This window comes from Lygodium microphyllum, chromosome 2, assembly GCF_053477565.2.
Source record: "Lygodium microphyllum isolate KBCC chromosome 2, Lygodium_microphyllum_v1.1.10, whole genome shotgun sequence".
NCBI classification, from domain to species: domain Eukaryota; kingdom Viridiplantae; phylum Streptophyta; class Polypodiopsida; order Schizaeales; family Lygodiaceae; genus Lygodium; species Lygodium microphyllum.
In genome coordinates this window covers 68,171,231-68,199,198 of record NC_141136.1, presented here as the reverse complement: position 1 = coordinate 68,199,198, position 27,968 = coordinate 68,171,231, and the positions used below count along the sequence as shown (strand labels likewise).

Here is a 27,968-nt window from a genome sequence, read left to right as displayed (position 1 = left end):
AGGGGAGAGCTGGCGGTGGGGAATAGCAGGCAGGGGCAGCGCTCCACAAGGGGGGAGTAGGCGGGGCAGTAGATGGAGCAGTAGGTGGGGGAGTAGGCAGAGGAATAGTGCGCCCTGGGGCAGTAGGCAGGGGGGGAGAGCTGGTACAATGGCGGGGGTGGAGCAGCAGCGCACGCGAGGGCAAGGAGCGTTTTCTCACACCTGGCCATAGTGGTTATAAAGTGACCTTGTGCAAATTCGCTAGGGGTACTTTAGGGTCAGTGTAGTTGAGTCCTATTTAGGACTCAAGGCCCTATGTGCACATCATTGTGTGTAATCCCAATGTGAAAACACTAGGTGAGTTTATGACCATTGCGACCAATACTGGTAGCACCTATCCTGATGTCCAATCATGGAACAATAATCATTTACAAGGGAGGAAGTGTTACATCCCTAGATATTTGGATGGGGCATAGTAGCATTGTTCATAGTGGTCATAAAGTGCAAACACACTAGGGGCACTTTAGAGTTAGGATAGCTTATGTGACTGAAGGCCTTATTGTGCACATCATTGTGTGATCATCACTCTTGGACTTTGCTTCTTGGCCAATGTATGTGCACACTGGACTTGATATCCCAATAAGGTCAACATGTGATTTCCTAATGAATGCAACTTTAGGGAAAGCTCTCAGCTAACCTAAATCATCCAGTCTTAGGACAAACCCTTTGGGGGTTCCGCCCTCCTTTCCTTTCGAAACATACACTCTTTAGTTTTCTAATTACCTACCACATTTATGTGAACACATAAAAGTAGCTTCTTTGATTAACCTTTAGTACCTAGATTCCTTCACGTAAATTAAATCACAACACACATACAAAATAAAGTAGTCCTTGTCAAACATTCATTTTTAAAATCTTAAATGTTTATCTTGTCACAATATGTTTTCCCATCCATAAGGACGAATTTGAAGGTACAATCTACCAAGTTCTGTCCCTAACTAGTAACAGAGCCTTCCATGAAAATCATCCTGAGCTTGTAGGCGTTATGGAGATCCTAGGCGTGTAAGGAATTTACGGCTAAAGCCCTCTTGGCACCCATACCGTCTCCTACCTAACGTCCTCCCTATAGAGAGACCTCTCGCAAACATAGCCAGTCCTAACTCCCGATGCAATCAAATTAACCTCCTTGGTGTAGTGTTTCCACTACTAGCCTTAGGGGAGGCCTAGTGGGGTCCATGTCCATTGTCCACTTGTTTGTAGTAAAGATTCAATTAGAATCCGAAAATCTTACAAACACAAATATTCCATTCATGGTATATCAATCAGCTCTTAAAATGCACAATTGAAATTGGAATTTTCCCTACTAGACAATCCCTACAATAATATTTGTGTTCACTCTCCCCCTTGGTTTTGTCTTAGGGTTCCTAGGCTTTGAGTTTCATAGCCTTTCTTTTAGAGAACGAAGGTTCTCTTTAAGGTCTATCTATGTGTTCTCTTGGCAGTGAGTAACCAACTTTCTCAATAACTAAGGTTTGCTCAACCTTAGCTTAGGCTAATTAACTTATCATAGGTTTTCCTTGTGTTAACCCTAGTTTAAGTAAGAAGCAACCCTTGCTTTGACCAAGAGAAGTTTTGTTCCCTAATTTATATAAGACCTTTGAAGATCTTTCCTTGACGCAAGGGTCAATAGGATCCTCATTAACTGATTTCTCTAAAAGATATCCCCTTGTTATATAGTTTTTGATATGGAAGTCCCTTACAAGGCTACTTTGTACTCGGTTTTTTGTCTTGGGACAGTTTATTCTGAGGGGTGTGAATATGATTTTCACTTTTCTCTTTAAAAAAAGGCTGTTGGAGGTTGGTTGAGTGTCATTCCAGTCATTCTGGAGGTGGAGCTGGCTAAGAGAGACAAGGAAGATGCTGCTAGACTAATTTGTAGCGGAGGCCATCAACAGTAAGCAACAACCTTAGGACAGCCCAGAAGTAGAGGTGACAGCTCCAATAGGCTCTAGGACAGCAGATGACCAGTTCTAGGGCTGAATGCAGTGGTGGCAACTTCTTCTGGGCTGTAGACAATAGGCAAATATTGTTTGGAGCAGATTCACAAACAAAATCAGAAATTTCACTCTTTAGGTTTCTCTTTTTTTTTTCGTAAAAGGTAATTGTATTAATTACGAAAAAAATACAAGATTACTTGATTACAAGATACATGACGACAATCTAAGCCATCGTGTGAAGAGGTTCTAAGTACTACAAGTTACAACGTCATGGCAAAGACGCAGAGGAAATTGCCATATGCCAGGGACGTAAGTCCTCCCTAGAGAGCAAATCAGAATGCTGAAGAAGATCTAACTGCCAATACAAGAGGCCCTTAAGCCTCGCAATATGCCGCTGAACATTATAGGCGGAGTCAAAAAGAAAAGCATTCCGAATGGTCCAGTTATGCCAACAGCCCAATATCGAAGAAAATGATCCATGAGCTTCATATGTGGCTGTGCCGGAGTGGGGTATTTGGGCTGCCCAAAAACCCAATCAAAGGGGCGCAGGGTGAAACCAACCACCCCTTGCCAAATAGCCGACAAAAATAACCAGACTTTCTTAGCGATGGGGCAAGAAATAAATCGGTGGCGGGCGGATTCCACAGTAGTGGTGTAAAAGAAACAGTTGCCATTGGAGATTCGTCGCTTGGAAAGAGCTGAAGCAAGCGGAAGACCACCAATCATCACTCTCCAAAGAAAGACTTTATATTTGAAGGGTGTCTTGTTCAACCAGCCCTCCATCACAGTTGCCCTCCACCATGACCGGGATTTACGCAATCCCCATAAAGCATTCGCTTTAGTAACTAGCCATTGATGATATTTAATCAGAAGATGATACACTTGGTTAGCAGAAGCTTTGCTTAAATTCAGCCGGCCTTGTAGGTCCCAATCCTGCCAGGGATGATCCGAAGCAAGGGGAGGAAAGGGTTGTCTGCTCTGGAGCACCCTCAAAAGCTGTTCCCATAAAGGCCTATATCCACGAGGGATCCTGAAAAGCCTCCTAGCTATACGAAACGATATAAGCACATTGCGACTGGCAAGGGTGGCATCCGCAACTGAAGATAAGCCCAAAGGTGCCATCCGGTTGAATTGTGGTCTAAGCTCATGTTTACCTTCCCATGAAAGTAAACGCGAGACTGCCAGCAATTCCAATTGAAAAGAGTTAGTAGCTAAGGGATCCTCCGCTGGATGCCACTGAGCCTTCTGGAGGACCTGTTTCCAGGAACATACCAAATGAGTAAGCAGCGACGAAGAAGAATTAGAGAACTGCGAATCAGCATTAAGAACATGCCACTAAGAACTCCGGATTTGGGTATTGCCATGCAGAAGCCCATGGCCCTCAAGGAAATAACGGGCTATATCGACCCATGGATGATGATCCGAGCACATGGCGCGGAAAAGAGACCAACGGAGTGTCTGCATGTGAGTTTGGGCATCTAAAATAGCTCCGCCACCCATGCGTTTGGGGGTGCACGCATGCGACCACGAGATCCAGGAAATACCTGCATGCAATGAGTCCTTCTTCCATAGTATGAAACGAATAGACTGAGTAAGAGCATTCAGAGTCGTAGTAGTCCAGGGCAACAATGGCAAGAAATATGCGAGCATTGGCAACATAATTGTCTAGGCTACTTTGAGGCGAACATGGAAGGGCCAGGCTTGAGACTTCCAATACATAAACTTAGCCACCATTTTCTGAGAAATCCACTGCAGAAGCTGCTTTGGGGGAACATCAACACCCAAAGGGTACCCAAGGTGCCTGACAATGGAGCCACGAGGAACAACCAGACCCTGCCAGTCCAAGGACTACAAATCCGACTCCGTGCAGCTGAGAATGGCTGATTTGAGTGCATTGATACGAAGGCCGGATGCCTGACCAAAGAGACCCCAAACATCCAATGCTTTTCGAAGGTTATCCTTGTCTGCACGCAAAATCATAAAACTATCATCTGCCAGGGATTGGCTAATGAAGTGCTGTCCTATAGGAAGCGACAGTCTGGCCAACTGAGAAGAGGCTGCCATATGAGATAACATCGAAAGAACTGGATGTGTCGCAAGGGCAAAGAATAGAGGGCTCAAAGGGCACCCTTATCTGACAGAGCGGACAAGGACAAATGGCTCAGTAACACCTCCGTTCTGCATGACTCGCGAAGATGCCGCAGCGCTAATGGTGTAGATTAGACGAGACATCCGAGCACCAAAGCCCATAGCAGACATAAGTTCAGCAACGAAAGACCAGTCCAGATAGTCAAAAGCCTTTTCCAGGTCCAGTTGAATCAGTACTACCTCCTGATTAGAATGCCTTGCATAATCAATTGCCAGTTGAGCATTCAATACATTGTGCAGAATATTTCGGCCCTTAATGAAACCATACTGTAGAGGGTGCACAATGGCAGGGACATGCATATGGAGCCGATTCGCCATTACTTTGGAAAAGATTTTGTACATTGAACCCATAAAAGAAATCGGGCGCCACTGTGTCAACTTAGATGGCGAAGGAACTTTTGGAAGCAGTTTAATAAGTCCTTCTTTCCATGAGGAAGGCATGATCCCCGTTTCCCACACCTGCTGAAACAAAGCCTGCAATGGTTTCGCCAGTTGGGTAGCAAAAGCTTCAAAGAACTCATTGGTGAGACCATCCCAACCCGGACTTTTATCCTTGGGCAAGTGTAACAAGACGTCCATAACCTCTGCCTCACAAATATCCGACTCCATAGTAGCTTGCATGTCTTGCGGAAGCTGATTGCGGACCAGGTCATAAAAAATCGAACGGGCCTGAGTAATTTGGGCTGAAGGTGGAGAAATTGAACCGAGAAGGTCACGGAAATAATTCCTGCACATATGCACAATAGTGTGCGGATCCAGGATAAGGTGGTCTTCTGCATCCTTGAGTTTGGTCATATTCTCTCGAGCAGGAGAGGCGTGGAGAGCTCCAAAGAACTTATGGGTCTGACATGCACTATCTTGCAAAGTCTCCGTCAGATGTTGCAGTTTGGCCTGCTGATATGATTTTAACTGGAACTCTTTAATAAGATCAGCCACCCGCATGGCCAGTGCGAGCAGAAATGCATCATCCGGAGTGTCCACCAGCAGAGAACGAACCAAAACCAGCAGGTCCTCCGCTGCCTGGCGACGCCGCCGACAAAGAGAGGCATGATAGATCCCATACTGCCGAGCAACCCGCTGCACATTAGAGAGCAATCTGTCAAATGATGCAGTACCCTGAGAGGAGAAGTCCAAGAAGAATCTGTCAATCAGTTGCTGCATATAGCCCTGAAAGATTGCATGCTTCAAGTAAGACGAGTTGAAACGCAAAGGGAGTCTCTCCAGAAATTGCTTGAAAGGTGCAATGGGTTGTGCAAGCAGCTCGAGCTGCAGAGGGAAATGGTCCGACAAGGCATATTGCTGCAACACTTTTATTTCGAGCATCTCGGGAAGAAAATCATCATTCTGCATGATATATATACGGTCCAATCGCGACCATGTTGTTGCATACTGGGCTGAATGGAAAGTAGACCCTGCAGAAGACGGGTGTAGCCAGGACCAGAGATCTTGCTTAAGAACAGCAAGAGCCAACTTATGCCACATACGACTTTCCGGCGCATCCATTACCAAATGCTCCGATGTGGACTGGGAAGAATCAACACACATATTGACATCCTCCATGAAGAAGCCCCGTCTGCCAAGTGACAAAGAGGTCTGCAAAGTCTGCCAAAGCTCCTGACGAGATAACGAATCATTCGGAGCATAGAGGCCAAGTAACCATAAGATTTCCCCTTCGAATAAAATTTCAATCACCAAAAAGCGGCCATGAACATCATTTTTAATAAGAACAGGCTGATATTTGTCATGTACAATCATGAGCACACCCGAATAATGCATGGCCTGTGTCCCTGCATAAAACAAACGAAAGCCATGGCAATCCACAACTTTTCCGGCTTCACCGTGACTCTTGTGCTCAACAGCGCACAGGACATTCCACTGATTCTCATACAATACCGTCCACATGGCATGTTGCTTATGTCAAGAACAAATTCCTCGCACATTCCACGTGGCTATTTTCATGTGTATTCAAAACAAAATCAGGTACGAGGCACAGCTTGCCTCGATTTGACTTTGTCGGCGAGAATGTCCAGGACTCCCTCGTCCAAGAAATCCGCCAACACCGCAAAAGAGTTCTGAGGACCAGATTTGGAAGTAGACGGCATATCTGCTGGCTTGGGGTTGGAACGGGGATAACGACGGTCCCACGGGGTAATGACGTTGCCTCTGGTATCAAAAGCCAACTTAGCAGGTGGACCCTTTGGACAATCCGGATACATTTTCCTGGCGGGCTGAGGACGGGGGGCAGAGGAAACCATAGCAGGAGCAGAGCGCTCGGAAGACAACATTTCCTTCCTGCGCATATATGTACGCATGGAATCTTGTGAGGTAGTAGGCACAGTATTCTCCATGCCAGCAACAACCCTGTTGCCTTTTTTTGCACGTACTTCAACCCAATCAGTGGCACGGGAATCCAGACCCGAAACCTGTTGTTTACCTTTGGCCAGAACTTGGGGCTGGTGGATAGTATCCAGCGACGGAGCATCACACACCATATCTTCCATGGGCGGCGCAACATGGCCAACATCTGAAGTGTGTTGCTATTCCGGGCATTCGGCCATATAATGCCCCAACTGTCCACAGGAAAAGCAATGTCCTGCAAAATTGCCCCATTTCAAACGAAAGTGTAACGGATGCATGCCAGAGCAATTGAGGCGTAACCAAGCAGACCTTTTTCTTACAGTGTCCCATAACATACACAAGCTGTTGCGATTCACAGCCCTGAGACTGGGATGGACCAAAACAGTGCCCACAGCGGCCATAGCATCCTTCAATAGTGGCCAATAAACAGCCAGACAATTTTCCACTTCTACCCACACAGGGCATTCACGTTGCAGCAGACGCTGAAAATCTGCCATTGGGCGCCATGGAACCACATGAACCAACCGGCGATCAAAAAACAAAGGCAGTTTAGACAGGAGAGCAGCACGGTGCATCTCCGATTTCAATAGGACCTCAAAAAAACCTCGGGACCCAACAAAAATCTCTTCAACACATTCCCCTTGTAGCAGACTGTGCAGCCACTGGCGAATACGGGAAAGCAGCGGGATTCGACCAGTGAAGAAGAGTATCGCAGTGCGATCATAAAATACCGAAAAGGAGCGTAGGACAGTTTCTGGGTCCACGGTGGCTTCCAGAACATCGTCAGGTGCAGAGTCAGAAAAGACTTCCTGATTATGTTGAACATAATCGCCAGGCAAAGTTTTGGCAAATTCCAGCAAATGCTCCCAGTCCACATCCTGAGAGTCCACAGAATCCGAAGCAACCTGAGCATAGGAACGATCTTGATGAACACCTATCTCTTCCGAAGTATGCTTGGTACGTTTACCCGCAGGCTGGATGTCAGGACCAGGGGGCATCTCTTCGGTGCACGGAACCATATCCTCCGGTTCCTCAGTATCAGAATCCGGGCCAAGTGCTGCCACCGTTTGGTCTATGAAATCCAGATCCAAACCAGCCATCGTGTATTACGATCTGATCACGAAGGAGGATTGATCCTCTCTCTCGCCTGCTCTCGCTCTCTCCCTCTTTTCTGTACAGAGGCGCTGTCCAGGGGTGTACTCTGCAAGGACAACTAATGAAAGCGGAGCTTTACCTGTTACCGTGCAGGGGCAGAAGGGCGAAACAAAGGCCTGGCGGTCTCAATGGCAGAGCGGGACAGGCTGGGGCGCAGGGCAGGGATCCGTCGGCAGCGAAACCCTAACTGACAAGGCGAAGGGGGCGAGAAGCAGGCGCAGAGGTCACAGCTCAGACAGGTGAGGGGCGCAGGCGATGGGCCGTCGAAACGCAGGGTGGGGGACTCAGCGGCCGTGGACAGGGCGTCAGGGGCAGGCGACGGACCGGAGCAAGAGACTGAGGGCACTACACCGAAGCAGCGAAGCAACACGCTGGATTGAAGTCTGTGCCTGGTCAGCGCGCATGCTGGCTTGCCGCAAATGGGCGCTAACCAAGGCGGACGGGCGCAGAGCCCGCAGACGACAGCGGAACGGGCGTCAATCAGGGCAGACGGGCGCGAACTTTGGCGCACGGGCGCGAACTTTGGCGCACGGGCGCGGAGCAGGGCGGACGGTCTCGCAGAGTCCGCCAACGATAGCGGGATGAGTCAGGCGACGGAGACGACAGGCCAGACGGGCCAAACGACGGAGGGCAGGTCGCGCCATATCCCGTCAGTTCCAACGCGCCATCGTTCTCTCTCTCTCTCTCTCTCTCTCTCCTCTCTCTCTCTCTCTCACCTCTTTAGGTTTCTCTCTCCTCTACAAAAAATTCCTACCAATAGGACCCATTTCCAAAGTAGTGATATTAATATGAGTGGTATATAATGAGGATAAAACAATAAGAATTTGTGGATAACTCTATGGCTAATCTCATGAGGTCCATTAGCTACTTGAATGTGTAAAGAGGACTCCATCTCAAGAGGAAACAATTTCAGCCCTTCAAGGGATTTAGAGTTCACGAAACTAAAAACGCTCCTTGCCGATGTGTTGTTGCCCACCATCGTGCCTCCCCGATCCCTCTTGCCACCATCACGCCTTCCCCCCCTCTTGCCCCCCCCCCCCCCCCCCCCCTTTGCCGCCACTGCGCCTCCCTCCTCCTGCCTGGCCACCATCACGCTTCCCCCTCCTCCCGGCAGCCGTCGCACCCCCCCTCCCTTCCTGATCGCCACTGCGCCTCCCACTTGTCCGCCACACTATGCACCACCACCTTCCCCCTTCCCTCCGTCACACTATGCACCACCACCTTCCCGATGCGCTACCCCCCTTGCTCGTTAGCTTCTTCTCCTCACTCTTCACAACACCCCCCCCCCCCCCCCCCCCCCCCTGCAGCAACACTCCCCCCTTCGGCAACACAGCATCGTGATTGGTAGGTTCTCAGCAGGGAAGCGCAATGGAAACCTCTGGTCAAACGCCGGTGCACTTTGGGAGTGCTCCCTAGTCAAACACCTTGTGCGTCGTCCTCTCTGAGGAACAACTCTTAGCCGTCTGTGCCATAGAGTTGGAGCTAAAAGAAACAATGATCTTTGGTCAGGTTGTAGGACACTCCCCATCCAGGGCCCATAGCTTCGGGATTGGCTTCACTCCACGTTGCACATTGACATAGCATAGATTGTGGAGGCGGCTCTCATGGGTCAAGGGATTTTCATGGTACGACTCTCCTCAACAGACGCAACCCGTGAGCTACTGGCTAGCTCACCCTATGCTTCCATGAAGGGGGTCATCTACATGGTTCCTTGGTACAGTGGCTTCACAGTGGAGGCATTTACGCTCCACAATAGTTTCCTTAGACATTCAGTCACCCTACTTTTCCCCAGACTGGCGATAGAGTATTGCCAGTTAGTGGAGGACTTTGGATGACTCTTCGGCACTATCCTTCCCGTCTCCTTCGCGGACGTAGTGACGACTGCAGGAGTCCCAAAGGTATGGGTGGCAATGATAGAGACAAAAAATATACCACAGTTTCTGGAGATCGAGGCAGGAGGACACTCTTTCAAGCAACAGGTTATTGTGACTGGGCAGCCAGGGCAGTGCCTACGTTGCCATGAATTTGGGCATTAGGCAGCAGACTGCATGCACTTTGGAGCCAAGGCGGCTTCGCCGACAGGCTCACAGGTGGACACGGATAGCTTTACAAAACTCCAGAGAAGATAGAGAGGGAGACGGCACAGGGGGCCGCAATCAGCCCCTCAGACACAACCACCACAGCATGGTGTAGGAGGGGGAGCGTCACCCACTCGACAGAGTGCCATGTGGGCCCCCCTCCTCGCCCAACCCGGCAAGACGATGGGCCTCCACATCCACCTTCCACGGAGGCGTCACAGGCCACCTCACCTGAGGGCCCACATCCCCCACACCCTCCCCCCTCCTTCCCACAGTTCTCCCCTCGACCCTAGCCCATAAGCGCCCCCCTCCCCCCCCCCCCCCCCCAACCACACACAGCCACCAGCTCATTTGTCCATGCCGCCCGTCACACTTTCTCGAGATAGGCGTAGTTGCTATCACAGGAGTTTTTTTGTAGTGGTCCGTGGTCTTACCTGCAAGTTGCGGAGCGCGGAGAGTTCCTACTACCTCTGGAGGTGGGAATCTTCGTGGTACGCAAGTTAAGGAGTGGCAAGGTCCATCTACTAGCACCACCGGATGGACCAAACTATACTTTCTTCCATCAGACCTCTCAGACATAAGATTGGACGATGACAAAGATAGAGAAGGAGGTGAAGAGCTAGGTGGCAGACCATATCTCCCAGTGGATGGGAGAAGGAGGACTAGCACTCTTCTCCTAGCAATGGCCTGGTTGCATGATGGACATTAATTGGTGGGTTGAGGTCGAGGTCCCACATTTGAGCATTATCTTTTGAGCCCCTCCGCAGTGGAGAGCTCTGATGGATGTGATCAAGTGGCCCCTAGCACAGGCGGCCCGTTTCTACCAATGCACAGTCACACCTCTTAGCTTGGTTAATAGATGCCCTGGTGGTGTCACCAGGTGCATCTGTTACCCCCATGGTCCACTCGAGGGCTACCATGGGGGAATGGAGTTCATCGTCCAGGCCTGCAACAAAGTGTATCCTCATGCCTCATAGCTCTTCTTCCTCGTCAGTAGCTTCCACACCGAACATATGCCTGTTTGGTCAGTCACAAGTTTTCCCATGAGTTTACATCTTGCATCCTGGAATGTGAAGAGTCTCCACTAAAGTGGGGCACGTAGTTCCAGGAAGTTGATTGTTCAGTAGGAGCTGTAGCCTGCCCTTGCCGGACAAATCGACATCTTACTTTTGCAGGAGCACAAGCTCATGCCCAACGGGTGGGGAAGGTACTCCTAGGTAGTTCATGCACCTACTAGGAGCATGCCATCGGTGCCCACGATAGGAGTGGAGGCGTATGCACCTCTATTGGCCCAAGCCTCACCATCTGTGTGCGGGACCATGGGATGATTGTGGTAGGAAGGTTCTATGGATCGGATTGGATATTGGGGACTCGTGCATTGGAGTTCTCAATGTCTATGCCCCTACTGAGGTTAGGACACGCAACAGGTTCTGGGCGGAGATTGTAGCAAGACTCCTAGAGGTGGACTCGTGGATTGTTGGAGGAGACTTCAACAACCTGTAGGTCTTAGAGGACCAGCAGGGTAGAGGCAGAAATTACTAGGGCATGGCTAGGGAGGAGTAGGAGGCATGGGAGGTCTTGCTATTGGCAGTAGGAGCATGCGATGTCTAGAGAGACCAAGCTTTCCATAGGAGGGAGAGGTCGTTGGACTTCTCTTGGGGATACAGGCGGCTAGGCGGCGTTTTGTTGGAGCGGTTGGATAGGTTTTATTTGGGAGAGTGGGGATGCTCTCGCAGAGGCCAGGTAGGGCGGTTGGCTGGCACCACTTTGTCTGATCACTGCCCGGTTCTCCTGGCACTTGATGCCCCAGCCTCTACCCTAGACACACGATCCTGTCAGATCCCAGATTCGATCTACAGGAGGGAGGAGGTGAAGAGACAGATTGAGGAGATTTGGACTAGAGAGTGGGGCAGGAGGGACCAGATTGCAAAGGAGGTTGCAGAGGTCCTAGCTGAGTCGAGCAATATTTGCCAATAGGCAGTCCTATAGGCCAGGCATCAGAGGTGGGAGGAGGAGAGACCACTCTGGCGGGACCTAGCAGCCACGCAAAGACTACTACAGGAGGCACCAGGGGATCCCACCCTCCTCACACAGGAGGTGCGTGCACGAGCAGCCCTCGTTGACCTAGAGGACAGGCACTCAGAGTTTTCATTATGCACCTCAGCAGCCTTTTGGGCGAGGAAGGGGGACACGATGTGCAGAGAGTTTTTTCAGGTGCATCAGCCCCGCATCTTAGGAGAGCATATATGCAACCTTTGGGATTAGTATGGGAGGATTCGCTCTAGCCCAAATGAGGTGATGGAGATTGCCATTGACTACTACAGATGCCTTTTTCAGCAGGAGACAACCCTAGCTAGAGGACAGCGATGTAGACAGGAGGTCTGGGGTCACATCCCATCCTTCGTCACCATAGAGGAGATGAGACACTCCCTCCTAGACCCCTTCACAGAGAAGGAACTTGAGGAGGCCTTCCATGCACAAGACGGGCAGAAATGCCTTTGAGAGGATGACCTTTCTAAGGCCTTCTTCACTACTACTGCGAGGTGGTGAAGGACCCCTTAATGTTGGCCTTCCAAGAGATTTTCAGCTCAGGAAGGATGCGAGGGAGTCTATCAGCAAGTCTTATCAGTCTTCTCCCCAAAGGGGGAGATCGGTTGGAGCTATCCCAGTGGAGACCGATCACCCTATTGTCAGTAGCGTACAAGGCATTGGCAAAGATGATTGGTAAGTGACTTCGCCCTGTGCCTCCAGACATCATTCATGACACACAAACCGGCTTTGTCTAGGATAGGAGCAGCCTAGACAATGTCTTCACCTTCTTTGATGCGACAAAGTGGGCCGAGCACAGTGGTCAAGGATTGGCGGTACGAATCGTGGATTTCAAGAAAGCCTATGACAGGGTTGACTGTGACTTCTTAGAGGGCACCATGGTAACGTTGAGCTTCCCCCAGACATGGATCCACGGGGTCTCCGCACTTTACAGATTGGCTACCAGCAGGGTTCTCATAGGTGGCAAGCGAGGGGAGGAGTTTCGGCTGGAGAGATCGGTCTGGGAGGGCTGCCCTCTAGCCCCGTATGTGTTCCTACTCTTTGTAGAGGCGACGTCGCACTTCCTCAGGTCACGTGCGAGCGGGTTACGTGGCCTCCGACTTCCGGTGAGAGTGGAGATGAAGCTGTTAGACTCAAAGTATGCAGATGATACAACACTCTACATAGAGGATGATAAGCTGATGTTGGAGAGAGTGAGACTAGCTCTTGAGGTGTTTTGCATTGTAGTGGGAGTGAAAATCAACTGGCGAAAGTCATTTGGTTTCCTAACGGACCTGGACACTAGCACGGAGTGGGGCGTCCACTTGAGATTTAGATGGGTGTGCAAAGGGCAAACCGTCCGTTACCTAGGATTCTAGGTGGGACTCGATATCACTCCTGTCCTATAGTTTCTTCCAGTCCTCGATTCTATTAAGAGGAAGTTGACCTATTGGAGTACAGCTCGCCTTTCCCTAGTAGGCCGAGCCCTGGTGCTTAACCAGGTCCTAGCGACGGCTTGGTACATCGCCTCGTGCTGGTGCTTCTCTTCATCCTATGTAGTTCAGCTTCGCTACCTAGTGCGGAATTTTCTTTGGGGCAGGTCAAATGGTTCCAGGGACTCCTGGGCCAAGGTGGCGTCGGCAACCATCATTCGGCATTGGCTAGAGGGAGGGCTTGGAATCATAGACCTAGAGTATCAGAGTCTGACCCTTTTGGGCAAGCTAGTAGTCTGCGGTCTCACACCAGGAGGCCAAACATGGAAGGTCTTATTGCAGGAGGGTCTCCAAGAGTGTATATCGAGGCTTGTTGAGATGGATCTTCACGATGGCCCAAATCACGCCCCCTAGATTCTCCTTCCTACGCAGGTTACTTCGTGTATGGTAGGGCCTTTGCAAGGTCCTAATTCAGAGCCCCCCAATATGCTAGGAGGAGATAGACGGCTAGTTGGTGATCTGGAACTCCCAAGTCAGAGATCGGGATGGGATACAGATTGGCGAGCGCCCCCACATCTAGTGAGCTCGTTGGGAGGCAGGCCCGGCTCGTACCATCAGGACATGGCGGGAGGTGTACAAGATGGTGGACCAGGAGGTGTTGTAGCGCAGGCATCAGGGTGCTAGAGAGGAGTTGAGTTGAGGAGAAGGGAGATTGACGCAATAATACCTTAGGTGTGGCTTGACCCCCTAATACGAGAGCTGGTAGAGCATGGTGAGGTATGGGCCACTAGGTTTTCACCAATAGGCGTCCCCTTATAGGTGCCAAGTAGAGTGGGCGGCGCCCCACATGGGACTTTCTTCACGGTGCAGGAGGGGGGGTGTCTAGTCCTTGACAGAGGGCAGCACAATGAGGGGTTATTTGTCCTTTCATGGAGGAGGATTTGGGTAGTTGGCCTTCAAGGGAAGACATGGCGTGTGGACCCTTATGTGTTCTGGGAGGAGCTCCAAGAGTGGTGCCTTTGGATTTGGGAGGGCAGGCCACTTGATGAGCTGGAGTGGGATCATGGAGAGTGGCTATGGCTAGCCACTGTGGTCGCCAAGAAGCCACTGAGGTTCCTAGAGTACACAGGCAAGATTGGCAAACATGTACTGATGCAGGAGGACATGGACTGGGCGCTTTCACGTAGCAGGTACTGGGTAGAGCTTAGCATCAAGGATGCTTTCTGGTGGACCTTTTGGCGTCACCTATGGGATAGCTGGAGGTTGAGGAGGGTTTCATACTTCTTATGGCTGTTGGCACATGGAGGCCTGGCGGTGGGGAGTTGGTTAGCCCAGATGCAGAAGGATGGAGGTTGTAAACGCTGCACAGAGCAGGTTTTGGAAATTCCAAAGCACTGCCTTTGGTCGTGTGAGGCAGGCAGCTCGTGTGGAGAGGAGCATGCCACATTCTCCATTGTATAGCACCCAGCCTGGGATGTATCTCATGGGGAGCTTTCAACTGGCAGGCAGTCAGCCAGGGCTGTCACCTTTTGTATGAGGGCGGGATGCAGGACATGATCTTCATCATTGAGGATGGGTATTGTGCAGTTGTCGGTTTGGATGCTCTACCCATCCGCCAGGTATTAGGGCCCACTGTACCGCTCTGAGATATGGGAGATCGTAGGGAGTCTTATTGGATGGCACATCTGGAAGGTGCAGTGTCAGGAGGTTTTTGGCGGGGAGAGACTTTCAGTATAGGTGACTTTGGCAGAGCTTTGGACCTCCATCATCCACTCCCTCCGTGGCCGATGGGACTCGGTGTAGGGCGAGTCTCGAGCTTGTCAAGAGCTCCGTTTTCATTTCATGTGCACTTGGGGTGGCTAGGACCTGTTCTTCATGATGCAGGTAGGCAGCCCCAAATGGTGATCCCCCCCCCCCCAATGGCTTCTTGTCCCCATCCCCCCTAGACCGCCTTGAGAGGCTTGTACACATGATTTATTTATGACCTTGCACCAGCTCTAGCTAGTTTGTCGAGCATGAGCATCCCGTTGCAATCAGTCTTTTCGAGTAATATAATCAAAGGCCTAACACTTGAAATCACCAGCTGGAAATGAGGAATTTTCAGAGATTTCAAAAGGCCATCCCATCCCAATTGGATTTGGGACTAGACTTGATAAGCCAAGGGTTAATTCAAGGCCAATTCCCTATCAAATAAAGGTGCAAATTGATTTGAGTTCTGATTATGACAACAAGAGGCATTGGATTTTGAAGGAGATTGGAGCAATCTTAGTGTACTTCTGATTGCAATACAAGTTAAAGAAATTTTCAGTTAATGTGAATTTATTGCTTGCTGGAATTAGTGAATAATCAGGTCATTCACCACCCTTTTGGAGAGGGAAGGGTGGTTTCAGAGGATTACTACAACATGCTCTTTCTCTTTGCATCCATACCAACATTTCTGACAAATTCTCCTTGTTGAACCACTGTCAAAATTCTCTCCGCAAGAGCACACAACTCCCTGCAGGTTTCTGCCAAGAAAGCTCCAGCTTTGCTCAATACAAACCTTGATCAACATAAACCAAATGGTGCAACTTTTCCTGGAGAAAAAAATCCAATCATCTTGCTGCTATTTTAAACCATGCACAGAGAGAGGCAGAGGAAGAGATAGCTTTGATTTGATCCGAAAGAGAAGATGCTTCCAGCCACTACTGGTTATATGCAATTGCCATCAACCCAAGAGAACAGAAGACCACATGGTCCTCTTCTCCCCTCTCTCTTTTCCTTAGTCTGAGTTCCTTTTGTGTTGAATCATTAAACTCCAATAACTTGGCTTTTTATTTCTATGCCATTGAACCCTGGTGTCACTCTTCAAACCCAAAGAAGTATGGACTGTTATACAATTCCAGTTCACACTTAATGCTAGGATCTGGGTCAAAGAAAATCATCCACCAACATGAAATGTAGGTTAATAATTGACTGAGTTTATCCAAAAAAGAGGCCAACATAAAAATAGCTTCAAGACCTAGATAGAATTACATTTGAGCAGGTAGACCACTAACTATAGCAACCAAAGAGGCTATCTAATGTAACTTATGTAGCTGATAACGTAATAATTGTGAACAATGTAGTTAGTGAGAAATAACTGTCTGTATAGCACAAAAGTAGTAAATGTGAAGAAAGATCTGTTTGATTTTATGTATGTATTATAAATGTCCTGGATTATGAATGGACTTGTTTTCCAGTAGCGTTTGTTTGTATTCCTTGTGAATATGAAAACTTTGTCATTTTTCCTTCATTGTAGTTTAAAATAAGACAGTCTATGTTAGATTGATTGACATGAATTAAAAGAAGCAATTGTGCTGTAACAAAAGAAATTATTAATGGAACTTCTTATGAAGTCTGTTTTCCAGATGCTTGTATCTGCTTATCTTACACTAGTGGGATATTTAGTTTCGTTTGGATCCTCTAGAAACAAGCATAAGTAAGTAGTAGATAACTGAGTTCAACCCTTCTCTCCCAAGCATGTTCTTTATTTTGTTTGCTTCAACTTTCTAGGCACTTCGTTTGATCCATTCCTTGGGGCTGAAACCAAAGCGGACAATTCGTACTGTGCTTTTTGTGAATGAAGAGAATGGTGCCAGGGGGGGCCAGCAGTATTACAACGACCATGTTGACGAGTTGAATTTGTATGTGATTTAGTTGGAATGTCTTTTATCTCCATCTTATCGGCATTTTTCTATTTTCTTTTTAATGTACAGAAAGAGGATAGTCAAGGCCTTGATTTTCACTAAAGTCTATATTGTCTCTCCAGTTTTCCCTAAGAACCAAAGCTTGTTGTTAAGGTGATGCTCTCATTTGGTAAAAGCAGTTCAGAACAAAGGATTTCATCATTTACTTTTGAACATGTTGACGCCATCAACATATGCTCTTGTTGGTGCAGACCAGTACAATCCATGAATCCTTCATTGGAAAGCATGGTCACCTTAGAAACCAAGAAAGATTCAAAGTTCGATTTATTAAAGACTATCTGTATATGAATTGGGCTTTACTCATATATCCCAAGCAGTGGGTTGAACCATGTAACTAATGACCTTTCTATCTGAGTCAGTACCCCATTGAACTCACATGATTCAACTATGGGTCACAAAAGAGTATCTGTGGACCCTGGGGCAGTCGCCCAGTATGGTCCGGAGCTACTGGGGCTAGGATCACAGTACCATCCCGTCATCCATAATGGGATGAGAATGTGGCAAGTGAGGCAGGCATACATGCTGCCCACATGGAGGAAGGAACAGCACAATGGACTACATAGTAGGATTATGAAAGAAAATACAATTGGCACATGACTACTCGGGACCCATCTGACCAGATCTGCCCACCCACCCACAGAGCTTTATTACCCATGATATTATTACTTCGCTCATCAGTGCAGCTATTTTTACGAACAATATACGTGTATGGAGCAGCCACCTCTCTAAGGATCAAACTAGTTCAGACCATGGAAATAATTTTGCCATAATAATAATTCTTGAACATGGCACACATTTTGTCTATTTTTTTGTGAAGAAGCTTAAATTAAATGAAAACATTTACATGAGGCCTTTTGGCCAGCTTCCCTGCCCCCCCCCCCCCCCCCCCCCCCCCATAATGGGTAATTGTATTAATCATGAAAAAAGTACAAGATTACATGATTACAAGATGCAGGATGGCTCTAGGCTATCATGCATAAACTCGCTTTACAGAAGATCAGAAAACTAAAAGAGTACAAAATTCGTGGGGAAGAAGTATTAGAGATTGCCATATGCCAAGGGACCATGTCCTCCCTGGGGAGGAGATCAGTGTGTAGAACAAGGTCAAGCTGCCAATGTAGAAGACCTTTCAACTTGGCAAGGTGAGTTTGCACCCCAGATACGAAATCAAAAACTAAAGCATTCCAAGTTGTCTAATTGTGCTAGCAGCCCCAGAAACAGAGGAATGGAAACAGAATCTTCATATGTGATTGTGCCAGAGAAGGGTATTTGGACTGAACAAAGACCCAATCAAAGGGGCACAATGACATGCCAACCACATCCTGCCAAATAGCACATAACATGGACCAGATTTTTCATGCCAAAGTGCATAAAAGAAAACAGTGGCGAGAAGTTTCCACAATGGTGAGGCAGAAAATACAAGCACCATTTGAGATGCGGCATTTTGCAAGTGCCCCGGCAAGAGGTAGCCCACCAAGCACGACACACCAAAGGAAGACTTTACTTTTGTACCGTGTCTTATTGGACCAACCGTCCATGATAGTCATTTTCCACCAATGCCAATATTTGTGCGTGCCCTAGACAGTATTGGCCTTGGTGAACAGCTAATGGTGATCCTTAATCATAAGATGGTATACTTGATTGGCTGAAGGCTGAAGCCTTTTCCAGCTGGAGTTGACCTGCAAGGTCTCATTCCTACCAAGGTCAATTAGGAATGAGGGCAGGGAAGAGCTCTCTAGGCTGCAATGTTGTTGAAAGGTGATCCCACAAGTCCCTATAACCTCGAGGGATGCGAAAAAGCCTCCTGGTGGTATAGAAAGACATCAACCCTCAGTGAGTCACCAAAGTGGCATCAGAAACCGAAGCTAAGCCTAGTCGTGCCATGTGATTAAATTTAGGGCTAGCCTTTTGCTTCCCATCCCACAAAATCAGGTTGGACATTGTGAGCAATTCCATCTGAAAAGAGTTGGCAGCTAAACGATCCGCCGTAGGGTGCCACCTTTTGTATCCATCAACTATGTATTGTTTATTCTCCATTTAGTTACTCATAGCATTAGATGACAACTATTTTGAGACTCAGAAAATTTCTTGACTTTCAAATGTAACATTTTGGTCTCATAGACCAATTTGTCCTTTTGTAGACGTTAATATAACTTTCTTTCTTTGTATTCTTTTTTTCGTAAAAGGTAATTGTATTAATTACGAAAAAGTACAAGTTTACATGATTACAAGATACACGATGGCTCTACCCCATCGTGTGTAAAGAACACACTGTCTCTCTACAATAACCAGGTGACCTAAGCGTTACAAAGTCATGGCAAAGACGTAGAGGAAATTGCCATATGCCAGGGACGTAAGTCCTCCCAAGAGAGCATATCAGAGTGCCGGAGAAGATCCATCTGCCAATACAAGAGACCCTTAAGCCGAGCAATATGCCGCTGAACATTATAGGCGGAATCGAAAAGAAAAGCATTCCGAATGGTCCAGTTATGCCAACAGCCCCAATATCGAAGAAAGTGAAACAGGATCTTCATATGTGACTGTGTCGGTGTGGGGTATTTGGGCTGCACAAAAACCCAATCAAACGGGCGTAGCGAGAAACCAACCACCGCTCACCAAACGGCTGATAAGAATGACCAGATTTTCTTAGCGATGGGGCAAGAAATAAATCGGTGACGGGTAGATTCCACACTGGCGGTGCAAAAGAAACAGTTGCCGTTGGAGATTCGACGCTTAGAAAGTGCTGAAGCAAGCGGAAGACCACCAATCATCATCCTCCAAAGAAAGACCTTATATTTGAAGGGTGTCTTGTTCAACCAACCCTCCATCACAGTTGCCCTCCACCATGATCGGGATTTATGCAATCCCCATAGAGTATTAGCTTTAGTAACCAGCCATTGATGATCTTTAATCAGAAGATGATACACCTGGTTAGCTGAAGCCTTATCTAAATGCAGCGTGCCTGCAAAGTCCCAGTCCTGCCAGGGATGATCCGAAGCAAGGGCAAGAAAGGGTTGTCTGCTCTGGAGCACCATCAAAAGCTATTCCCATAAATGCCTCTAACCACAAGGGATCCTGAAAAGCCTCCGGGCTGTACGAAAGGATATCAACACATTGCGACTGGCAAGGGTGGCATCCGCGACTGAAGTTAAGCCCAAACGTGCCATGCGGTTGAATTTTGGTCGAAGCTCATGTTTACCTTCCCACGAAAGTAACCGCGAAACTGCCAACAATTCCAATTGAAAAGAATTAGTAGCCAAGCGATCCTCCGCTGGATGCCACTGAGCCTTTCGGAGGACCAGTTTCCAGGAACATACCAAATGGGCAAGCAGAGATGAAGAAGGACTGGAGAACCGAGAATCCGCATTAAGAACATGCCACCAAGAACTCCGGATTTGGGTATTTCCATGCAAAAGCCCGTGATCCTTAAGAAAATAACGGGCTATAACGACCCATGGGTGATGATCCAAGCACATGGCGGGGAAAAGAGACCAACGGAGCGCCAGCATACGAGTTCGGGCATCTAAAATAGCCCCTCCCCCCATGCGTTTGGGGGTGCACGCATGCGACCAAGAAATCCAGGAAATGCCTGCATGCAAGGAATCCTTCTTCTACAACATGAAACGAATAGACTGAGTAAAAGCATTCAGTGTAGTAGTAGTCTAGGGCAGCAATGGCCAGAAATATGTGAGCATTGGCAACATAACGGAGGTAAACATGGAAGGGCCAGGCCTGAGACTTCCAATACATAAACTTAGCCGCCAGCTTGTGTGAAATCCACTGTAGTAGCTGCTTTGGGGGAATATCAACACCCAAAGGGTGCCCAAGATGCCTGACAATGGAGCCACGGGGAACAACCATACCCTACCAGTCCAATGACTGCAAGTTCGACTCCGTGCAGCTGAGAATGGCTGATTTCAAAGTATTGATGCGAAGACCGGAAGCCTGACCAAAGAGAGCCCAAACATCTAGTGCTTTACGAAGGTTATCCTTGTCCGCACGCAGAATCATAAAGCTGTCATCAGCCAAGGATTGACTAATGAATTGCTGTCCAGAAGGAAGCGACAATTCAGCCAACTGAGTAGAAGCTGCCATATGAGATAACATTGAAAGAACTGGATGAGTTGCAAGGGCAAAGAAGAGAGGACTCAAAGGGCACCCCTGTCTGACAGAGCGAGCAAGGACAAATGGCTCGGTAACGCCTCCATTCAGCATGACTCGCGAAGATACTGCAACACTGATGGTGTAAATCAGACGAGACATCCGAGCACCAAAGCCCATAGCAGACATAAGTTCTGCAATGAAAGGCCAGTCCAGATAATCAAAAGCCTTTTCCAGGTCCAATTGAATCAGTATGACCTCCTGATTAGAATGCCTTGCATAATCAATCGCCAGTTGCACATTTAATACATTGTGCAGAATGTTTCGGCCCCCTTAATGAAACCATATTGGAGAGGATGCACAATGGCAGGAAGATGCTTATGGAGCCGATTCGCCATAACTTTGGAAAAGATTTTATACATAGAACCCATCAAAGAGATTGGGCGCCAATGTGTCAACATGGACGGCGAAGGAACTTTTGGAAGCAGTTTAATAAGTCTTTCTTTCCATGAGGGAGGCATGATCCCCGTTTCCCACACCTGCTGAAACAAAGCCGTCAATGGTTTCGCCAGTTGGGTAGCAAAAACCTCAAAGAACTCATTGGTAAGACCATCCCAACCAGGACTTTTATCCTTGGGCAAGTGTAACAAAACATCCATAACCTCCGCCTCACAAATATCTGACTCCATAGAAGCTTGCATGTCTTGCGGAACCTGATTGCGGACCATATCATAAAAAACTGAACGGGCATGAGTAATTTGGCCTGAAGGCGGAGAAGTGGAACCAAGAAGGTCGAGGAAATAATTCCTACACATATTCACAATAGTTTGTGGATCATGGACCATTTGACCTTCTGCATCCTGGAGTCTCGTCATATTCTCTTAAGCAGGAGAAGCATGGAGAGCTCGAAAGAACTTATGAGTCTGACAAGCACTATCTTGCAAAGTCTTCGTCAGATGTTGCAATTTGGCGTGCTGATAAGATTTCATGTGAAACTCTTTAATAAGATCAGCCACACGCATTGCCAGGGACAGTAGAAATTCATCATCTGGAGTGTCCATCAGCAGAGAACGAACCAAAGCCAGCAGATCCTCCGCTGCTTGTCGACGCCGCCGACAAAGAGAGGCATGATGGATCCCATACTGCTGAGCAACCCGCTGCACATTAGAGAGCAATCGTTCAAATGAAGCAATGCTCTGAGAGGAGAAGTCCAATAAGAATCTATCAATCAATTGCTGCATATAGCCCTGAAAGATTGCATGCTTCAAATAAGACGAGTTGAAACGCAAAGGGAGTCTCTTCAAAAATTGCTCAAAAGGTGCAATGGGTTGTGTAAGGAGCTCAAGCTGTAGAGGGAAATGGTCCGACAAGGTATATTGCTGCAACACTTTCATTTCGAGCATCTCAGGAAGGAAATCATCATTCTGCATGACGTATATGCGGTCCAACCGCGACCATGTTGTTGCATACTGGGCAGAATGGAAAGTAAACCCTGTAGAAGAAGGGTGTAGCCAAAACCAGAAATCTTGCTTAAGAATGGCAAGGGCCAACTCATGCCACCTACAACTTTTTGGCGCGTCCATTACTGAATGCTCCGATATGGATTGCAAAGAATCAACACACATATTGAAATCCCCCATAAAAAAACCCCATCTGCCAAGTGACAAGGAAGTCTGCAAAGTATGCCAAAGCTCCCGGCGAGATAGAGGATCATTCGGAGCATAGAGGCCAAGTAACCATAAGATCTCTCCTTCAAATAAAATTTCAATCATCATAAAGCGGCCATGTACATCATTTTTATTAAAAACAGGCTGATATTTTTCATGTACAATCATGAGCACACCAGAATAATGCATGGCATGTGTCCTTGCATAGAACAAATGAAATCCATGGCAATCCACAACTTTTCCTGCTTCACCGTGACTCTTGTGCTCAACAGCACACAAGACATCCCAGTGATTCTCATGCAATATAGTCCACATGGCATGTTGCTTGTGGCGAGAACAAATTCCTCGCACATTCCACGTGGCTATTTTCATGTGTATTCAAAAGAAAATCAGGTACGAGGCACAGCTTGCCTCGATTTGACCTTTTTTGCAAGAATGTCCACCAGCAACAAGCCTGTTGCCTTTTTTTGCGCGTACATCGACCCAATCATTGCCACGGGAATCCAAACCCGAAACCTGTTGTTTACCTTTATCCAAACCTTGAGGTGGCTGGGTGGCATCCTGCGACGGAGCATCACACACCATATCTTCCATGGGCAGCGCAACATGCTCAGCTTCTGAAGTGTGGTGCTTCTCTGGGCATTCGGCCATAAAATGCCCCAATTTTCCACAGGAAAAGCAATGTCCTGCAAAGTTGCCCCATTTCAAATGGAAGTGTAAAGGATGCATGCCAGAGCAATTCAGACGTAACCAAGCACGTCTTTTCCTAGCAGTGTCCCATAACATACACAAACGGTTGCGATTCACGGCCCTTAGGCTTGGGGGGACCAGAACAGTGCCCACAGCGGCCATGGCGTCCTTTAACAGTGGCCAATAGACAGCTCGACAGTTTTCCACTTCAACCCACATAGGGCATTCACGTTGCAGCAGGCGCTGAAAATCTGCCATTGGGCACCATGGCACAACATGGACCAAGCGGTGATCAAAGAACAATGGCAGTTTGGACAGGAGAGTAGCACGGTGCGTCTGAGATTTCAGCAGCACCTCAAAAAAGCCTCGAGGCCCAACAAAAACCTCTTCAACACATTCCCCTTGAAGCAGACTGTGGAGCCACTGGCGAATACGGGAAAGCTGTGGGATCGTGCCAGTGAAGAAGAGTATCATAGCGCGTTCATAGAACACTGAAAAGGAGCGCAAGACATTTTTCGGGTCCACAGTGGCTTCTAGAACATCTTCAGTTGCAGAGTCAGAAAAGACTTTCTGATTATGTTGAACATAATCGCCAAGCAGAGTGTTGGCAAACTCCAGCAAATGCTCCCAGTCAACATCTTGAGAGTCCACAGAATCAGGAGCAACCTGAGCATAGGAACGATCCTGACGATCCATTGTCTCTTCTGAAGTATGCTTGGAGCGTTTGCCCGTAGGCTGGAAGTCAGGAGCAGGGGGCATCTCTTCTGTGCACGGAACCATGTCCTTTGGTTCCTCGGTGTCAGAATTCGGACCAAGAGCGGCCACCATTTCATCTATAAAAGCCAGATCTAGACCAGCCATATTGTTACACTACGTATGCCGAGTGAAGAGCTTACGGGAGGCAGAAATGCACAGGCCTCTCTCTCTCTCTCTCTCTCTCTCTCTCTCTCTCTCTCTCTCTCTCTCAGGCAAAACAGGCCCTGCACTGGACTAGCATCTTCAGTCGTGGCCTGTCCCAATAACGCGAGTGACAGGGCACAACCCTGACAGTGCAGGTGCAAGAGGGCGAACCACAAGGCGGGTAGACGACGGCAGGGCTGGACAGTCGACGGAGCAGGGCAAGGACGAAGCGACGTTCAACAGGGCCCACAGTGCAAGCGAACGGGCGTGAACCAGGGTGGACGGGCGCGAACGGGTGTGAACTAGGGCGCACGGGCACGAACCAGGGCGGACAGGCGCAGAGCCTGCAGACGACAACGGGACGGGCGTCAACCAGGGCAAACGGGCGCGAACCAGGGCGCACGGGCGCAGAGCCCGCAAACGACAACAGGACGAGTCAGGCTCTCTCTCTCTCTCTCTCTCCTTTCTTTATATTCTCTCTCTCTCTCTGTGGCCTTTTAGAGACGTTAATAGATCTTTCTTTCTTTCTTTCTCTCTCTCTCTCTCTCTTTTTCACATCACGCCTTCCGGCCAGCTATTAAAAAAAACCATAAAAGTTCAAGTGAGATTACCAATCAAGCCAAAAGGCTACCAAAATCTCGCACACAGAAATCATGTAGTTAGCACACAATAGAAATAGAGTGAACAATATCTGGCCAAAGAGCAGCCATATCTTTCTTTATATTCTCTCTCTCTCTCTCTGAGTGTGGCCTTTTAGAGATGTTAATAGATCTTTCTTTCTTTCTTTCTCTCTCTCTCTCTCTTTTTCACATCACGCCTTCCGGCCAGCTATTAAAAAAAACCATAAAAGTTCAAGCGAGATTACCAATCAAGCTAAAAGGCTACCACACACAGAAATCATGTAGTTAGCACACAATAGAAATAGAGTGAACAATATCTGGCCAAAGAGCAGCCATATCTTTCTTTATATTCTCTCTCTCTTTTTTTTTTCGTATATTCTCTCTCTCTCTCTCTCTGTCTCTCTCTCTTTCACATCACGCCTTCCGGCCAGCCATTAAGAAAAACCATATAAGTTCAAGCAAGATTACCAATCAAGCCAAAAGGCTACCAAAATCTAGCACACAGATATCATGTAGTTAGCACAAAAGAAATAGAGTGAACAATATCTGGCCAAAGAGCAGCCATATCATGGAGGATTAGGTCTATTGAAACCATGGAAGAGATTTGCCATAATAGTAGTCCATGAACACTAGCCACATGGTCATAAATACCTAAGGCCAAATAAAAAATGAAGGCATTATGGGTGTGCCCAATGTGCCAGAGAGCTGTCCATCTAGGAAAATGGAAGAGATAGGGATGATCTGACTACATAAAGGACAAAAAAGCATCTTATCCAAGATCCAAGAATGGATTGGCATCACTGGTGAGTCATGAAGGTCCACACGTGGGAAATAAAGCTCCAAATCAGTCTCACGTTAGGGAAGTAGATGAAGATATGAATTGGTGTCTCATCGTAGGTAGTGCAAAAGATACATTGACCCTGTGAGATCTTGTGAGCATGTAGTATATCCCTAGTGGGAAGGATCCCAATAAGGAACCTCCATATGAAAACTTTTCCTTGATAAGGAATCTTGGACTTCCACAATTGGAGAAACCTATCTTGCCATGTCCCTTTGGAATGACGAACATGCCATACTTTATTGGCTTTTTGAGTCACCCATCTCTTTTCCTCTATTATCTTATGGACATATGATTAGCTAATCCTTTCTGGAAATCATGAGGTTTCACATACATCCAATCCTACCAAGTTGAAGACAAAGCAATCTCATCTATGAGCCCCCCATTAAGGGCAATAGGTGCCACAACATCCTGGTTGATGATATCAATAAGAAAAGTCATACAAGGATCAAAACCCATGGTAGACAATAGTTGTTGTAAGAAAGCCCTGCCAACATGATCAAAATCCTTTTCAATATCCAATTGGATCATAATAACCTACTAACTAGAGGCTTTGTCATAATCAATCCCCATTTGAGTCTTCAAAATGTTATGCATGAGGTTCTATCCTTAATGAAACCATATTGATGTGGATGAATCAACTGTAGAAATACATTCTGCAATCTATAGGCAATGATTTTATGAAATATTTTTTCCTGTGTGATAAATGGGATAACACATCCTCCACTTCAGCCTGTGTAATATCCACCTCCATCAAATCTACCCATTTCAGATTAACATGATTTCGGACCAAGTCACAAATATATCTATGGGCAAAGCGAACAACATTAGAAAGAACTGCATGTGGGCCTAATAAAGATTTATAATACTCGAGACACATCTAGATCATAGATGCACGCTCAGTAACAATATCACCTTGCTCACTCATCAAACACACAATATCATCCTGGGCATATTTCTAGCATAGACAAGTTAAGAAAGTATGAATTAGGCAATTATTATCGTGCGATGTATCTAGATGAGCTAGCAATTTATATTTAGTATATTCTTCCTCCTAAAGAGCTTGAACTCTGCATTTCGACCACTTGGAACATGTGATCAAGTCATCAGAGTAATCCCCAACTTGTTGCATGTAAACTGAATGTTCCAACAAGGGTTGCAAATGCTACATGATCAATACCACATTGTCGAGACAAAGCGCTCATATTGTCCCTAAAAATGGGCCATGCATCAAATCTCGTAGATAGAACCCACATACTAAATGAAGCAATCGGTTGCTGCATAATAAAAGACTAATTAAAACATAGATGAAAGTGAGCAAGAAAATCCTTAAGTGCATGAATTGGTCGATGAGTCACTTCCAAGACCAAGGGATAATGATTAGAAAAGACATGATGCCTCTCCACCCACATGTCAATCACTGTTGGAGGAAAGGAATCACTTTGGCAAATGTATATTCTATCAAGTGTGATCCAATTAATCAAATGCTAAAGAGATCAGTACGTAAGTCCAGATTGAGAAGGATGTAGCCAAGACCATAAGTGTTGTTTCAATGACAAGGCTACCAAAGCATCCCATGCCTAATGCTTAGGACCATCCATAACTGAGTGAGGTGAAGTGGCCTGATTCGTAGACACACAAACAATAAAATCACCCATAAACCCTTGACAAGCCATAGAAAGGCACTACAAATCTTGCCAAAGTTGATGACATTCTCGAGCAATATTAGGAGCATACACTCCCACCAACCACAAAACCTCCCCCTCATACATAATCTCCACAACTACGAATTTGCCCCAAACATCTTGCCAAACCAAGGATGACTTATGAGGGACCTGACCACTAAAAAACACCATATAATCCTTATACTCATAGGAGGAACCAGCCAAAGAGTGCTACTTATGCTCCATTGCACAAAAAACATCCCAATTATTGGCAAAAACAATCCTCCACAACCTATACTATGTATTGCCTGACAATATCCCTTTAATATTCCATAAGGCAACTCTCACGATAAATAGAAAAGGGAAAAAAAAACTATTGAATCATTGTTTTCCCTTTAGCATCCTCAAATTTGGTGGCCTAAAATCTCTCCGTTTCACTAAAGATCACATCCACTAGACCCACCCTCTGCAAAGTAGCAATCAAAGCATGGGGAGGAAAGTGCTATTGTTGAGCATGGAACACACGGCGAGAGGGCAACAATCTCCCATGAGTATGGAATCTCAAAGAAAAATTAGAAGCACCT

General features: G+C 47.2%; 1 protein-coding gene across 3 annotated transcripts in view; it reads left to right on the top strand.

Moving 5' to 3' along the window:
* Positions 1-27,968, top strand: part of LOC148039851 (uncharacterized) — a 175,176-nt gene that overhangs the window by 106,070 nt on the left and 41,138 nt on the right. For all 3 annotated transcript variants that reach the window (XM_087694618.1, XM_087694602.1, XM_087694609.1), the window contains exon 9: positions 16,711-16,841. In XM_087694618.1, coding sequence (XP_087550744.1) covers positions 16,711-16,841 — 131 coding nt within the window. The remainder of the gene's footprint in view (positions 1-16,710; positions 16,842-27,968) is intronic.